Source organism: Hevea brasiliensis, chromosome 12, assembly GCF_030052815.1.
Source record: "Hevea brasiliensis isolate MT/VB/25A 57/8 chromosome 12, ASM3005281v1, whole genome shotgun sequence".
NCBI classification, from domain to species: domain Eukaryota; kingdom Viridiplantae; phylum Streptophyta; class Magnoliopsida; order Malpighiales; family Euphorbiaceae; genus Hevea; species Hevea brasiliensis.
Genome location: NC_079504.1, coordinates 10,635,743 through 10,652,075, shown reverse-complemented (window position 1 = coordinate 10,652,075; position 16,333 = coordinate 10,635,743). Strand labels below are relative to the sequence as shown.

The window sequence follows — 16,333 nt, the reverse complement described above, 5'->3', positions numbered from 1 at the left end:
TTGGATTTTCAACAGAAGTGCGGGGTTAGGTTTATCTGAGGTGGGTGTTAGATTTATTACGTGTGATAAATGAAATGCATAAAATCTTATCCGTCCATTGTATCTTGATGATGTGATTGATGATTTGGGATTTTAAAGGCAAAATTCTTGTTCTGGAAGAATTTGGAATAATCAGGCCGTAATATATTTTATTTGGGTATGTTGATAGCAATCAAAATTATTTTTCTATAATAATTATTTATAAATTGATTTAATTTGTTAAAAAATAATTTAAGATTGTTTTATTTAGTACAAATTAATTTATTTATGAATTTTAAAAAATTATAGAACTATTTTTTAATTGGTCAACAACATATATACATACATATTATTTGCATATTTATATTTGGTTACAAGTGAAATAAGATTGGAAAAGAAAGCTTAAGCTTGAATAATTATATTATAAGTTTATTTTTAAATAATTAATGGAATTTTTTTTAAAAAAATAGATTTAAATATTTATATAAATTTAAATTATTTAATTATAAAAATATAATCAAAATGTAAATTTATTGTCAATAAAGTATAAATTTCTATTTTAAAATTATATTATTTTTCAATTTAATATTATAACTCAATTTTAATACCAAGATTGGTGATAAAAAATTTAAACTAAATCCATTTGTATATGAGTGTATTAATAATTATTTTATTATTTGCATTCACCTAAATCTAATTGCTCTTTATCTATTTTTTAAATTCATACATATATATATATATATATATATATATATATATATATATATATAATCTTCATGTTTGTTTTTTTAATAATCTTCATATGGTAAATAATTATATTTATATATTTTTTAATAGAATTATATTTACATATTTAATTAATAACTTATTAATAATTTATATAATGATTTTTTTTATAACAGATACTTAATACGTTATAATATTTGATATAAATTAATATGTAAAAAATTTAAAATCAGAATCTTTAAAAAAAAATAAAATAAAAAAAAGGTTGAAGGGGGTGAAACTTTTTTCAATAAATACGTTTTGCATTTAAATTACGAGCACATGACGGGTGATATACAACAAAAATAAGGAGACATTATTATTTAATTTTTTTATTTTAATGATATTAATTAATTAATTTTTATTTTAAAAAATATATATTTATTATTTTTTATATTTATATTTTATTTATTTTTAAATTTTTTATTATTTTTTATGGTAATTTAAACCAATCCAATCATTGTAATTTAGAAAATATAATTATATAATTTTATATTTTTTAAATATTTAACTATTTATTTATCTTAATGATAATTTTTTTAAAATATATTAATTAATAAAAAATTTAATTTAAAATAAATCGAGTAGAAATACATGAATTAATTATTTAATCTTTCAAAATAGAAGATAAAATAATTAATTTTATTAGAATTTGGTAGGTTAAATAGTAATTTTATTTAAAAATAATAAAATAGTAATTATTTTTGTCGGCCGGATCCGGATATTCGGGTCGAATGATGGGTGGTGGCTCTTTTATGGAAAACGGGAGCCAAGAACCAAGCGATAGCGGGCGCTAGAAGCAATCTTTAATTCTGTAATTTCCACTCTTCCATCATCTCTTCACAAATCACAACTACCATGTAAGCCCTTCAAAATATCTCATTCTTCTTCGTTGCTCTCTGTGTACAGGGCAGAGACCACTACACAAATGGCGAGGACCAGGACTGCTCATAATCGAAACGACAACAGGGCTGGCCCTTTCTTTTTTGCCACTCTCATTCTGTGGTTAGTCTCTGTTTGGTTTGAGATTCTATTCAATAAGCGCAGGGAGCTACTTTGGATTATTGCAGGAACTTTCTTGTTCCAGATAGCCAACTGGGTCATTCGATTTTTCGTCTCTCGTGACCCTCTATTTGTTAACACCTCTGTTTCTCTACTCCACTCCATTATCACCTCCGTTTCAGGTTCTTGTTTCTTTGTTATTGTTTGCTTTATTCCCTATTTTTTTCTTTTTTTTTTTTTTGGGTTTGTGCTTGTGTTTTTATTTTTTTCATGTGGGTATGCTGTAACTCTGTTGCTTTTGATTGTTTCTTTTTCTGGGTATGTTGGTTAAGTTTAATTATTTCGATAGAAGTGAGTTATCCTACTAGGTACTAACCATAAATATCGAGGGTCACTGTTTTTTTTTTTTTTTTTTCTGTTGTCTGCAGCATGGATTTTGAATAACAAAAAAAATTTTGTATAGGTTGGTTAAGAATGGACCATGCATTGTATACTCAAGTAAATTAATGCGGTTCAGATGGCCAAGTTGTTCGAGACTTGTGCTGGTAGTATCTGTAAGGCTGTGTAATACTGAAAGCTTGAATTTGAAGGCTCTTTAAGAGATTACTTGTTTTGTCACTACCTTGTAGGACAGTTATTCCATTTGTTATGGTCAATTAATATAATTTATGGTGGGGGAGAGTATGCAAGAAAATAGAAATTCAGTGATGAAATCTTAAGTGTAGCGGCTGAGAGACAGAGAGAGTTTCAAACTCAAGTGAAATAATATTTAAGTCTTGTGCAGTTGACATTTATAGACAAGAGGAAGTTCTTGAACTGAGGCCAGAAAAAATAAAATGGATGGTGTTGAAAGGTTTTCAAGACTTTAAATGAATGCAAACAATTTTGTTGAGGGAAACATCAGGAATAATGGCAATCTCATGTTGAACCTTGAAAACAGGTTTGTGGTATAACATGAACAGGATTTAAGCTATTAATCTCAAACATAATTTAGTTTAGAATTAATACTCTTTGAGGATATAGTGCTTGTCGGTCCTAAGCTTCTGATTATGGTCAAATATTTTCAAGATAAAAGCTTTTTTTTTTTTTCCCAGAAACCTTGTCCTAGACTTGGCCAGTGGCCGTGCTGATTCCAGTCCCTAGAACCGAGGGTTTGGGACCATATCGCTGGTTACTCTTGATTCTAATTCTGGTTCAATCCGGTTTGAATCAATCAAATCCAACATTTGATTTTTTTTTTTTTAAAGAAAAAAAAAATTGAACGAGGAGAGAGAAATGATGCCAGTCTGGTTCACTTATCTGTCTTTTAAACTCATGCTTCAATCGAGTCTGGGTTGAAATCTTTGATTTGCTATTAACTCATTAATCACTTATCAGTTACTGGAGAAAAGACCATTGGTTGTGGTTAGATAAACGATAAAGAGCTACAATGTATCTTTTTGGAGTATTAAAGAACCAATTACGCCTAGACTGGAACCTTGGCCGCTAGAGCAAGAACAAAATGGGATGCACGTAACTACTCTCACAGATTGACCATATCTATTTATCATTTATCAAGCCTACATATGTGCTTATCAATCATTTTCATAGGTTGGTTTTGTTGCCTTTGTCAGACGGTCAAGTTTTTATATAATCAGTCATGTTTACCCATTTCCAATTTAATTTACCGTAAAACTTGTGGTTGTGAAAATAGTGATTAAATTATCAATGAAGAATATCATTGCTTCTCCTGTTGCAACATTTTGGCATTTCTTTTGCTGAGATTTGCTGTTATTGATTCGGTATTTATGTCTGCCTCTTGTGCAGTGGTTTTCATTTTAGTCCATCAGTGTTTAAAAACTGGTTCAGATGGGTTGTTTGAGCATTCACAACTGGTTGGAGGTACATGGGAATTGGCATACCCCACTTTGTGTTTCTCGTGTGGTTATTTTGCATATGATCAGTTGGATATGCTGCTGTACCGATTATACAGTGGCTTGATCCCTTCCATCCTCATGCACCATCTGATACTTCTCATTTGCTTTACACTGGCTCTGTATCGAAATGCCACAGTCAACTACCTTATTCTCACTCTGATTTGTGAGGTACGTCTCATGGAGTCTTTTCTCCATCTAAATGTAATTTTTTTTTAAAATATCAATACATGATTGTTCAAGTCTCACACGCATTTTTCCTTTCACTCAAGTTCAGAAAAGTTTTCTTTTCTGTAATGGTCAAAATGTTTAGGAGCAGGCTTAGTGAAATAGGGCTGCTCCCCTTAGATATGGAAAATTATATGCCTTTTAGGTGAGGTTCATCATTCATGTTTTAGATGATGAACAAAACATTATTTCAACAAACAAATTTAAAGTAAGCGATAACTTGTATGATATTGTGAATATTAGGTATATGATATCATATATATCCACCATCATTATAAGCAAGCCCAAAGCTGTAATGTGTAAGCTTCATTTGTATCTGAAATCATTCTCACAAGTCACAACAATAGTGGGATTTCATTTAGATGTTTGCAACTCAAGAAAATTTCTCAGGGAAAAGGTATCAGACCCTCACAAATACCTTTCACTTGGTGCAATTAGTGTAACTTTGACTTGGTTTTAGACCACCTTTGTGAAGCTTGAAATTAAATGCTGAAATTTTGAAATTAATCAATCTCAGGCGAATAGTGAAAATTACATTAAATCTTGATTCGTAATGGCTCTTTATTTCAAAGGAAACAAAATTTTCTATTGGTTAAAGTGTGGGACTTGTGCTTTGATAGGGTTTTTATGTTGCATATATGTGATTGAGAAAATCTAAGCTACCAAGGTTCTATTTCTTCTTTTCATACTGTTGTGCTACGAAAGGGGATAAATCCTGGAAGGCATGTCCTTATTCTTGCTATCAACATTTTAAAGGAGAGGCCAAATTGAGCTTAATGGCTGAAGGTCTTTCTTCTACATTTTCTTTATTGATTTTCATCTTTTCTGGAGGAATTGTAGCTGTAACCTGTAGGTAGACTCTTCGGAATGGTGTGAGAACCAGTCAATGGTACAATTTTACAATTCTAAAGTTCTTTTCATATTACAGCTGCATTCAATCTTCCTACATGTTAGGAAAGTGCGACGGATGGCTGGTGTTCGGGATGCTAAGAGCAAAATTGTGAAGTTAGAATGGTTTCTTAATTGGGTCACTTTCATTTTCGCAAGATCTATGTCTCACATTCTCATCACCATCAAGCTAATCGGAGATGCTTCCAAGTTTGAAAGGGGTGTGCAGTTGCCACTTGCTTTGTTTGGGATGGCTGGAATGAATTTGCTCAATGTTGGTCTTGGCATTGATCTTTTTAATGCATTCAAAAGAGAGAGAAATCCTCATAAAAGTAGTCATAATCATGGTGAATGACCCCAAGAATGAGGGGCAAAAGGAGTGTGTATCTGATTTTTTTTTTTCCTGGAAATTTTTTAATTTAGATTGTTTGAATGTTGGGGTTGCAGTTGCCTTTAGCCCAATGTAATATCCTCTGATGAAAGCAACTAGCTTTGTAAATTGTGAGCAAAGGGAACATGTTTGTTTTCCAACAATCTGTTGTAATGAGTTTTATGCAGTAATGAGATTCATTGCCTCCAATTTCATTCTATTCAATGGTTTTTTTTTTTTTCACATTTAAATTATTTAAATTACCTTGTGATATTTTAATATTTTGCAGATAAAATGAGGATTCTCTGGAATCAAATGCTGGCTTTTAAACTGCTAGTTAGGTGAAACTCAATAAATAAATAAATAAAAGAATAAAAAAATGCAATGAAAGGTCCCACCGGGAGTCGAACCCAGGTCGCTGGATTCAAAGTCCAGAGTGCTAACCACTACACCATGGAACCGTCCATTGTAATTTGGCAAATTTATTTACATAACTTTAAAGAAATAACGACTACATTGATGGATGTAAAAACTCAAATCAAAATTTTTTCATTCCCCATGGTTTTAAAAAAAATATAAGATCAAACCATCTGTTATGTTTATCTCATTTAAAAGGGAAAAAATAATTACAATAACATATTTATGTTCAATTAATTTGATTGTATTTGGTTCAACTACTAGCCAACTGGGTAAATCTGCAACCCAAATGAGCCAGTGTGAATCTTGACTAATGAAGTTGGCCAGCGCGTAGGTCTCACAGCTTCCGAGTTACCCTGAGGTAAGTAGAATTTCAATTGCCTCTGTCAACTCTTTCCATGCAATGCGATGATAAAATAGCACAACAGAAGGAACTCAAATCAGCTAAATCTTCAACAAAACAGAAGCTTTTCAATGCAGAGTATAACTACACACTAAACAATCAAAAGCTTCAATTGAATGTGATCATTCATGTATAATAAAATCAAGTGATATAAGTAATGCTGATTAAATAGCATTTAATCAACATCCAATAAATTTCCAGCTTTTACAATCAAGAAATCATCAATATATAGCTGTTTTTCTTCTTTCCTGATCTGATACTTGCTAAATTTCTAGTTGTATTCCATTCTTGCTTCTAGAAAAAAATTTTGCAAACCCATTTCGGTTATTCTCAGAACTGCTATGATTTGAAGCTGACAACGGAGAAGATGGCGGCGAGTGCCCTTCATTTTTATTTACTACAGAATCAGAATTCTCACTGGCTATTCTTGAAGAGCTGGAATCCCTTTTAGGTGAGAATGTATCACTAGAATGTAACTTCCAAGGTTCTCCACTAGCTCTAGACATCGGAGATCCTCCTGCACCAAATTCTGGTAGGATTGCAGTGTCTATTAAGAAGTCCTCTAGGGTTGCTAGAGATTTCAGTTGCTTCCCTAGAGATGCTATTGTTTTCTGGCATTCAGCAAGTTTTCCAGCAGCTGCAGCTAGGTCTTCCTGTCAGACAAGTTTCACACTTATTATATGTGGGACACACTGTGCCTTGTTCTGACCAATCTAATGTCCATAAATGCATGATAGAGGATAACGGAAATATGAATATAATGCAGAAAATGACAGTAATTGAATATTAACCTGCTTTATCTTCAGTTCGCTATTAGAGCTAGCAGATTTCTGGAGTTCAACTTCCTTGTTCTTTTCAGATAGCTCTTCTTCTAATGCCCGACACTTGACTGCAATTTCTGAGGACAGAACCCTTTCCTTTTCAACCTCTACTTCTAATGAATTAACCTTTGAAGCCATTGTCCGAGCCTCTACTTCCATGCTTACAAGTTGAGATTCAATTTTTTGCTTTGATTCATTTGCCATTGATAACTCCTGTTGCAGCTCCTCTGACTTTAGTTCAGCCTCCTTCAGCTGAATTTGAAATTCTTCATTCTTTTCCTGACTTACAGTGAGAACCATCTCCAATTCAGTTCTATTGTCTTGTATTTTCTCTAGCTTTTCTTCCAATTCAACCTTTTCTACTTCCATCTTATGTAGCTTATCTTCCAATTCAACTTTTTCTACTTCCATCTTCTGTAGCTTCTCTTCCAATTTAACTTTTTCTACTTCCATTTTCTGGAGCTTCTCTTCCGATTCAGCTGTCTGATGAATCATGGTTTCAAGTTCAGCTCTTAATGAGCTTTCTGCATCAATAGATTGTTTCCCCACAGCTTCTGGTTCAGAATGACAAGCTTCATTTTCAGTCTCAGGCAAAGCAGCAAGTCGTTCCATTTCAAGAAAATCATCCATGAGATTGATTTCAGTTGCTGAGGATGGAAGACCTCGATTAACAGTTTTGTCGTTCTTGAATTGATCAAGTTCAGCAATCAATGCTGATGCCCATGAGTCTGAGCGACTTGGATCACATTTGTGTGGCTCTGAACAACTCATTTTGCGGGCATCCAGATCCACTGCATTAAGCCTCTCCCCACTGTCTGATTGACTATCAGTGAGAGATTCAACATAAATTGAAGAGGCAGTAGAAGTTTTATGATCATTAAGTGATGTTGATTTGCAAGCCATGGCTTTTAGCCTACGACATTCAGCCTCAAGCTTTGCCACTTTCTTTATGCTCTCCAAATGTTGCTTGCTTGCTGTTTCAGCTGCTTGGGTACTCAAGTCCCTTTCAATGGTTCTGACTTCTAGCTCCTCATATAGAGATAGGAGCTCAAGCTTCAGGGATGCATTATCTTTCTCCAAAAACTCAAGCTTATAGCATATTTCTGGATCAATTTGAGGTGGAGATTGCGACTTTGCCGCTTCTGCTTCTGTCTTCAGCTTGACAAGCTGGTTCTCAAGCTCAGATTTAGTGGATTCCCATTCACGTGTTTTCCTTGCCAAAGCTTCATAGACTTTTTCTTCCTGCTCCTCTCTTGCTTGTCTCAGCTGCCTAACACACTCCTTGAGGGCCCCATCCAGATGGCTTACCCGATCTTCCATTGCAGAGTTCTGCTGAATGGCAGCTTCGAGTTGTTTCTTTAGAGCAGCTACTTCATTTTCGGCCCTTTCCCATCCTAAAATTTTATTGAGGAAATTTCCGTATCTATAAGTTCAAAATTGAATAAAAATTGCAATATCCACTAGAGAAAACTCATCATGCAGAATCCAACCCCAAAAAATAAAAAACACCCATCTTGGAGAATTCAACTTTAAATATGCTCCTCTACACAAAGAGTTATGGCGATTCCTTTCCAACTGATTTTTTTGGCAAAAATATGTATATAGTACAGCGCATTGTTTTAGTTCATTGTAAAAATATACAAACAAATACACATTAGTATTTAATTAAATAAGATGTACCCAAAAAAATTAAATACCTGCAACAGCTTCTTCAGCAACTTTAGAATGCTGCTTCACCAAGTCATCTTTGGCACTAACATTCACAAGAGCAGCTGATAACCTTTCTGTTAAAATCTTAACAGTATCATTGACATCCTCATCCCTGACAGAAGTTTTTGATGTGACTTCAGGAGATTGAGTATCAGTATTTGGGGATGCCTTCAAGGTGTCCTGCTTCAATTATGAGAATGGGTGAAATCAACACAAACAGAGCCAATATTGGCAATTAACAAGAAAAAACCAATGTCATCCTAAACAGGAGCAAACTAACTAAACCATATTTGTCCTTAATGAAGCATGAAAACAAACATCACTACAATTGATGACGAAACACAGGAAGTAGCGTAGTCAGTTTTCTGCTAATCATATGTATGCCCAACCAAGGATGATCCCTTTGACAATTTAATATCCCAATGTCCATATAAGTATTTCATATGACCAAGGTGACTTCTTCAAAGGAATTTTGATTCTCTCTAGTTCCCTTTACAAATACACCTTTCAAGGAGAGTTTTCACTGCTTTAACCCTTCAAAATAACTTAGAATATATTATAGCTTTTTTCTTATTTTAATTGCCTCATTATCTGGATACAAAACTTGTCAACCATGCAGTGAAGGAATTGCCAATGCATGCCTTTTTTTATGAGACCTACAGCTGGATTTCTAACTGCATCACAAAGAAATCCAAGCTTGTCATCAAGAAGAGCTCAGCCTTAGTTCTGAAAGACAAAGATATAACAAATTCGTGAGTCATAGTTTCTGATGCCTACTCCAAGTATCTATCATATTACATCAAATCTGTGTCTCTAATCCAAGCTCAGTTTTCTTCAGATTTTAATACAATTAAAGTTTTGAGATTACCGTTCACAACAATGTTCAAGTATGCCATTTGCTTAAACAAGTGTAGACATCAAACTACAATTTGAAAGGCTGTGCTTCAAACCCCTATGATGCCTACAATAAGGCTTGAAACAGTAAATTTTATCACATGTATAGATCAACTTATTTTGAAAAGAGATCAACTTAAGGATAGCCAATGAAGAAATGTCTTGAGAGTTATCTGCAATAAACTCTCTTCCTAATTGAAATACTTCTTTTTTAATAAATTGTGGATAACTAGTGAGAAATTTCGAAGGGAGTCTAATAACCAAACTATTGAAATGGTAAGGAAGGAATAGATAGATGTCATATTCATCAATCCCTCAAAATTTCATTGAAAAGTTAAAAGCTTGTATAGACTCGTCTAGAACAACACTACAGCTAAAAACCAATGTTAAAATCCTAATTGTGGGGGTTGGGGTGGGGTTCTTGTATCATAGCCACCTACTTGGTCATCAGAGAATCTCTCAGAATGCGAAGATATTGATCCTGAACTCTCAGTTTCACCAAGGCTCCTCTCCGAAGACTTCCTCTTCCACAGCCATTTCCTCTTTTCCATCACAAAATCTGGGAGTCCAGCTTTATCTCATCAAAGAATATTTATCTGCACATAATTGCAGACCATTAAAATGAAGTAAATCACAAACACACACAAGCTTTCTCTCACATAGCATAATAGTGGATACCCAAAACAAATTTCTATTGCATGCTGTGGATGCAGCAGGCAAGCCTCTTAATAACCAGAACTACTTACCCTCTCTCAACAAACTCAAACATTAGACAAAAAGACCACTTATCTTCTCATTTATCAGCTTTGCTTCAAATTCACCCCATAACACCCCCCCCCAAAAAAAAATTTGAATTACCATTTTAACTGCCCAAATAGCGGAAGATAAAGGGAAAAAAGGATATCAGTAGCAAGCTTGGATGTGGAAGATGGTGAGATTGTTAGCTCCAGCAACACCATCAAGCAACATGAATGGTTTTGAACAACATTGAACAGTGAAATCAGCAGACACCCATTATGTCAATCACAAAATGGGAACAACCCAACAATTAAGAACAGTTCCCAAAAACAAAGATGCCCCAAAGTAGAGAAGCTGAAATCAGCATCAATGAAACAGTAGCTATTCACAAAATACGATACACAGAACTAGAAAACCCAGAACCCAAAACAGAGGATCCAAAACATAAGCGATTCATCAAAGATTTAAGGCCAAAAATCCTCTCAAGTATTTCAAAATAAGTAAAATAAACATAATATAGTTTATAGGAACAAAGACCCAGACCAAATACCTTTGATTGGAGGCCCAAGCAACCCACGAGATCAGATGGGAACCAATTAAGCTATAAATGTGAAACAAAATATGGATGCCAGATTGCAGAAACACAACGAATAAAAGAAAGAGAAAACTTTAAAAGCCCTGCAAAAACCTATGGAATGTTAGTGGAAATATAAATTTCCAGATAGACCAACAACAACAACAACTGCTTACAAAGGTATCAGATAATGTGGGTTTCTATTTCTTGTTTGGTAGCTATTACTTTGCTTTTCTTTGAATAATTACAAAAAAAAAAAAGAAAGGAGCACGTGACTCTGAATGTTTAGCTGTGAAATGAACTAAACATTATTAAAAATTAATTTTTAAATTATATTTAATATATTTTAATTATAAAAATTTTGAAATAATTAAAATTTTTCATCAATATGTAAAATTATATTTTTTAAAAAAATAAATTTGAGTTGAAATTAAAAAAAAAATTTCTTTCATGTTATTTAATCAGTACTGATTTTGAATTGGCCTCTCTTATTCCCGCCCGTGGATTAGGATTTTTGTAGAAAATGACATAAAAAACAGTAAAGAGCTCAATCACAAATATTATATTTAATTTAATTTTTTTTAAAATTTTTAAACATTGCATAGACATGTCCTTTTTGAATTTTGAGGCATCTCCTTTTATTTATTTATTTTAATTAAACTATATTTGTCTCACTTTTTTTAATATAATTATCTTATCTAGGGCTTCAAATTTTATAACATTAAAATTGATTTTATAACATTAATTAAATAAACATTTCAAAATTATAATTTTCATTTCCATATACATATATTGTAAACATATAAATTTTTACATAAAATTTTTAATTATATTTTTTTAATTATAAACTAATAAAATTTTAAGTTAATAATAAGAAATTAATATAATGAAAAAAAAAATATACACATATATTATGTAAAAGGCTGCAATTTTCAGAAGAGAAAAAATATTACATTTTGTTCTCAACATTAATTTCTAATTATGCGATAATTAGAACTTATCTCGAGGTTAATGGTATGCCCCTTTTCACATGATTGAATTAAATCAATGACGTGCATTAGCCGTAAACCTTATATCTAAGGGAGTCATATATCCAAGTGGGTATTTCCTGTCATCTCTCTGTCTGTCTCAGTCTGTTGTAGCTCTAGGCTTTTTGATATCCTGATATCTCTGCTGATTTTCGGTAGGAAATTTGGGATTGCACGTTGTGCTGGGAAAGACTTCACTGTAATGTACTGTAAATGCCCATTCCAAGGATAACCAAAAAAAATGAAAAAAAAAAATCAATGAAAATTAAATTAAAATTATTTAATTAGTTGAATGGTTAGATCAATGATTTAAAATATATTATTTATTCAGGTCTTTATTCTTCTTAATTATTAAAATAATCATTTATTTAAGAGATTAGTATAAACGAGTTAAAGAATTTTAAATTTTCAAAAAGTATAAAAAATTAACTTATTTAATTAGAAGCAAGTGCAAAAAATTAATTTGTATTATATGAATTTAAAATTTGAAAATGTTATCTAATATTGAACTTTATGTCAAAAACTTAGAACTCAGCATTTTATAAATTAATTTGAGTGTCCTTTCTCCACTATTAATTAGTGCTAATATTGATGGGTACTGAAAGAGACTTAGAAGTCCAACCAGAAACCCTTAAGACACATGATGAGATGACACTACAAATTTTAGAAGGGCCATGAGAATATAATACATTTATCATTTATCATGCATGAGGTGAAGGCTCTTTATTTTCTTGCTAGAGGACCCATCTAATGTCTAGTCTACTCTTATCCTATGCTTCTTCAAGATTTTTATCCTTAATATCTTAGAATTTGTTTAGTAGATGGTAATTTAATATAATATAATATAATTAATTTTTTTATTAAAATTTAATTATATTATAATTTACTAAACATAATATAAAATTACTGAAATTACAATATCATTTTATTATAAAATTTTATATTAAAAAATGAAGTATATAACAAAAGGTACACGTGTAATCGAAGTATGCAGTATGAGATAATGCATAGATTTTTCATCGTTCCCTCCCGAAATAAATAGGGGTGTGCAAATAATCGGTTTGATTTCAAATCAAACTGAACTGATAAAATAAAAAAAACCAAAATCAAAAATTTTAAAAATAAATCAAATTGATCATTAAGAAGGAATCGAACCGAACGGAACCCATAAATATCGGTTTGATCTAGTTTAAAATTGATCGAACTGAATTTTATAAAATTTCATATTTTTAACATTAAATCTCAATAACAAAAATATAAAAAAAATTTAGAAATCAGAACTCAAAAATCTTGGAGTTTCCTTGATATATATATAATTTCAGTTCGATTTGATTTTTTTTTATTTTTTATAAAAATAACCGAATCGAACCTATTAACTAAAATTATCAAATTTTATAGATCGAACCGAATCAATTGAATTTTAAAATCGAACAGATTGAATTGAATTGACTCGACTTAATTTGATTTTTCGGTTTAGACCGAAATCTGCTCACCCCTAGAAATAGTGCTATAAATATTATTTTATCCGTGTGTTTGGTTTCACAAATCTAGGTTTATTTGAAAGAGGGTGTTTACATGAGGACTTGTGTGTTATAGCTGATAGCTGTATTTGCTTCTATTTCTTATACCATCTAGTATTATCGACTATTGCTGCAAGAGTTGCAAATAGCTCTTTCCAGCACTCATCAATTTCGATTAAAAATGGCTTGCTTCTATATTTATACTCCTTTGATTTTGTGATTACTGAGTTATGTTTTAGGGGATTGACATCTTTGAGGGACATTATCGGTGCCATCTATGTAACACTCAATCCCTCAAGTGGCAATAAGAGATTAAGAGAGCCTATAAAGCTCTACTTATGCCTAGTGATTCTTTGAATGAGGGGTCCTCCTCGACTAGAGTTTGCTATCTATTTTACAGATTGAGTCGGTTTCTTGAACTTTATTAGCACTTTCTTATGGCTTTTAAGACTCTCGTAGTCATTACAGTCATTGCGCTACAATGTCTTTGGCGCCACTCATTTGTTCTATTGCTATATGATTGTTAATGAAACTCTATTGCTCGGGTGATTTTCATCGGGTTGAGTTTTCTTTTACAAATTTTTCGGCTTCAATAAGGAAGATGGACTGTTGGGTATTTTTTGAATTTATATTTTATTTTATATTGAACAGGGCAATTTTTTTTTTATTAATGAATATCTCTATCTATTTAGAAAAAAAAAAAGACATTGGAAGGGAAATTGCGTAGATAGATGGGATATAAATAAGCGGACCCATATGAAAAATTTGTCGCTCTACCACTTGATTTCAATCCCTACGAGTTATAGCAGACAAGTTACGGCACCAATGCTCTAGCCTTTTTCTTTTCTTTAAATATAGTCTACACTTTATAGGAGTAGTTATATTTCTTTAAATATAGTGTAACACTTTATAGTTACACTTTTTAAGATTAATGATTTTAAATATAAAATTTATTATTGATTATTTGTAATATTAAAATATTTATTATTGATTTCGATTATATTTGATTTTCTTGTGATTTCTATTTAATTCAATTAATATATTTAATAACCATTAAACATTGGAATGTTGGCCCCCTAATAGCAATGAAATTAAAAAAAAAAAAAGTTGGTATAAATAGCATCAAAGCAGTTGTTTGATTTGAATAATCAATATCTGAGTGAGTAATCTGTGTTTAAAATGAAGAATAAAAAGTGATAAATTATTTGGGAGTGATAATGATGTATGAGAGGATGCCACTTTCCCTAATTATTATGTTCATGATAATGAAGGCATCATAGGCTATTTGTATGACTAATTAAATAATTTGATTTCACTAATCAAAATAATTGATTTCATTGTCTACATCCTTAATTGTCGCCATACTTTGTGTGATTCGGCATTATATTATTCATACTCAATTTTTTTTTTCAATATTTTTTTCTTATTTTAATCTATTTAAAATCACATTACGTAAAATTTCCTATAATTTCCTATAATTATAGTAATGTAATTATGAATAAATATGTGATTGAATTATTAATTTTGTTTTTAATTTTTACATAAATTAATTATCATTATAAAAATGCTTCAATTTGCATAAATCTATATTGTTTTATATAAATTTTATATTTTTAGAAAACTAATATTTCTATTGAAAGAATTACACTGCTCTTTTATTTATTTGATAAAAATACTATAAAATGTTGATCAAAAAAATTTATTTCCATATTTAAATAATTATTTATATAAAAATTGATTAAATATGAATAACAAATGTATTAAATTTGTGTAATTTTCCAAACTAAAAAAATATTTATTTTAAAATTTATATCCATCCCATATCTACGTGTAAATAGTTGGCCATTAAAAGTTTTTTTTTTATTATATTAAGATATATTTTTTACTTGTATTTTATAATTTATAAAAAATTAATCTTGACTGTCCTTCTCAACAATGTTTTTTTTCTAAAGATCAAACTTAAATTCTCTTTTTAAGAGTGCAATGAGTCATACCACTGCAGCCAATACTTATTGGTATTGAAAAGTACTATTGAATTGTATGTTCAAATCATTATGACTTTAATAATATTAAAATTGTCTTTAAAATTATAAAATTTTGATTTTCTCTTAGTTAGAGCTCAAATAAAAAAAAAAAATCTTGAGCACCTTGGCTAGAAAACAAAAACATGGGCATGGGCCTCAGAAGAAAGCATAGAAAAAAGAGAGTTGGGCTTGACTATGGTAGAGTTGAGAGCCCATAAGGTTGTGCAAGGGGTGTATCCACCATGCAAAATTCCTTGTGCCAATTGGAGGCCAGGAAAGCCAGCCGAATATTCAAATTGCAATGCAAATTTTGTACCTTATCACCATATCAATAGATTAGCCTTGCAAATTTAACATTCAGAGATTGGCACAGCTATTAGTCAACAGCAGGGAGAAAGCTGAATCACATGTTCAAACTAAGGGGAAAAACGCAGCAATTAGACCCCGAATTAATAGCAAAAACTTAATAGGGGGAAAAATGTAAGAAAATTAATTAATAATGACCTGCTTCAAATTCCATCAATTAGGAAAAACAAAGAGGAACAAAATACCTAGTGACCCAATACACTTGCATCAACATATCAACACCCACTTACTAACAACCTTTCTGATGAGATAAAACTAGAGTTTTATAATTATTGATCATGATGGTATTAATATAGTGAAATCGAAAATTAGTTTTACGATCAAACTCATGTAATTGATTATGATTTAATTTTAACTCTTGTTTAAATGCGAGAAAAATAAAGGGAAAGAAAAATAAATAGAAAAAGAAAATAAAAAATAATTAATATTTTCCTTTGTTCAGAAAACAAAAATAAAAAGAGAGAAAATAATACTTATTCTGCTATTATTATTTTTTTTAGAGAAAAATATATTTATACATAAAAATTATAAAATTATTCTTTTTTAAATTAATATATATATATATATATATATATATATATATATATATATATATATATATATATATATATGATAAAGTTATAAATTTATTATATTCTTTTTTTTCTTCTTTTC

At 30.8% G+C, this 16,333-nt stretch overlaps 2 protein-coding genes and 1 non-coding gene across 4 annotated transcripts; 1 reads left to right on the top strand and 2 right to left on the bottom strand.

The window, feature by feature from the left end:
- The first annotated feature begins 1,568 nt into the window (after positions 1–1,568).
- On the top strand, positions 1,569–5,404 carry LOC131171324 (uncharacterized). The gene is made up of 3 exons (XM_058131069.1): positions 1,569–1,967; positions 3,592–3,869; positions 4,855–5,404. Exons 1-3 carry the CDS (start codon positions 1,712–1,714, stop codon positions 5,167–5,169), a joined length of 849 nt encoding a protein of 282 aa, XP_057987052.1. The 5' UTR covers positions 1,569–1,711; the 3' UTR covers positions 5,170–5,404.
- Positions 5,405–5,573: 169 nt separating this feature from the next.
- On the bottom strand, positions 5,574–5,645 carry TRNAQ-UUG (transfer RNA glutamine (anticodon UUG)). Its single transcript has one exon. It is a non-coding gene; the product is annotated as a tRNA-Gln (tRNA).
- Positions 5,646–6,111: 466 nt separating this feature from the next.
- Positions 6,112–10,944, bottom strand: LOC131171323 (filament-like plant protein). 2 transcript variants are annotated; one of them, XM_058131067.1, is made up of 5 exons: positions 10,718–10,944; positions 9,870–10,025; positions 8,523–8,718; positions 6,796–8,219; positions 6,112–6,657 (listed from the first exon to the last, which is right to left on the bottom strand). In XM_058131067.1, the coding sequence occupies exons 2-5, from the start codon at positions 9,978–9,980 to the stop codon at positions 6,268–6,270; spliced, it is 2,121 nt and encodes a 706-aa protein (XP_057987050.1). In that variant the 5' UTR covers positions 9,981–10,025; positions 10,718–10,944; the 3' UTR covers positions 6,112–6,267. The 2 variants fall into 2 exon arrangements, with proteins under 2 accessions (XP_057987050.1, XP_057987051.1); XM_058131068.1 differs by having other exon boundaries at positions 8,523–8,715.
- Between the last annotated feature and the right edge of the window lie 5,389 nt (positions 10,945–16,333).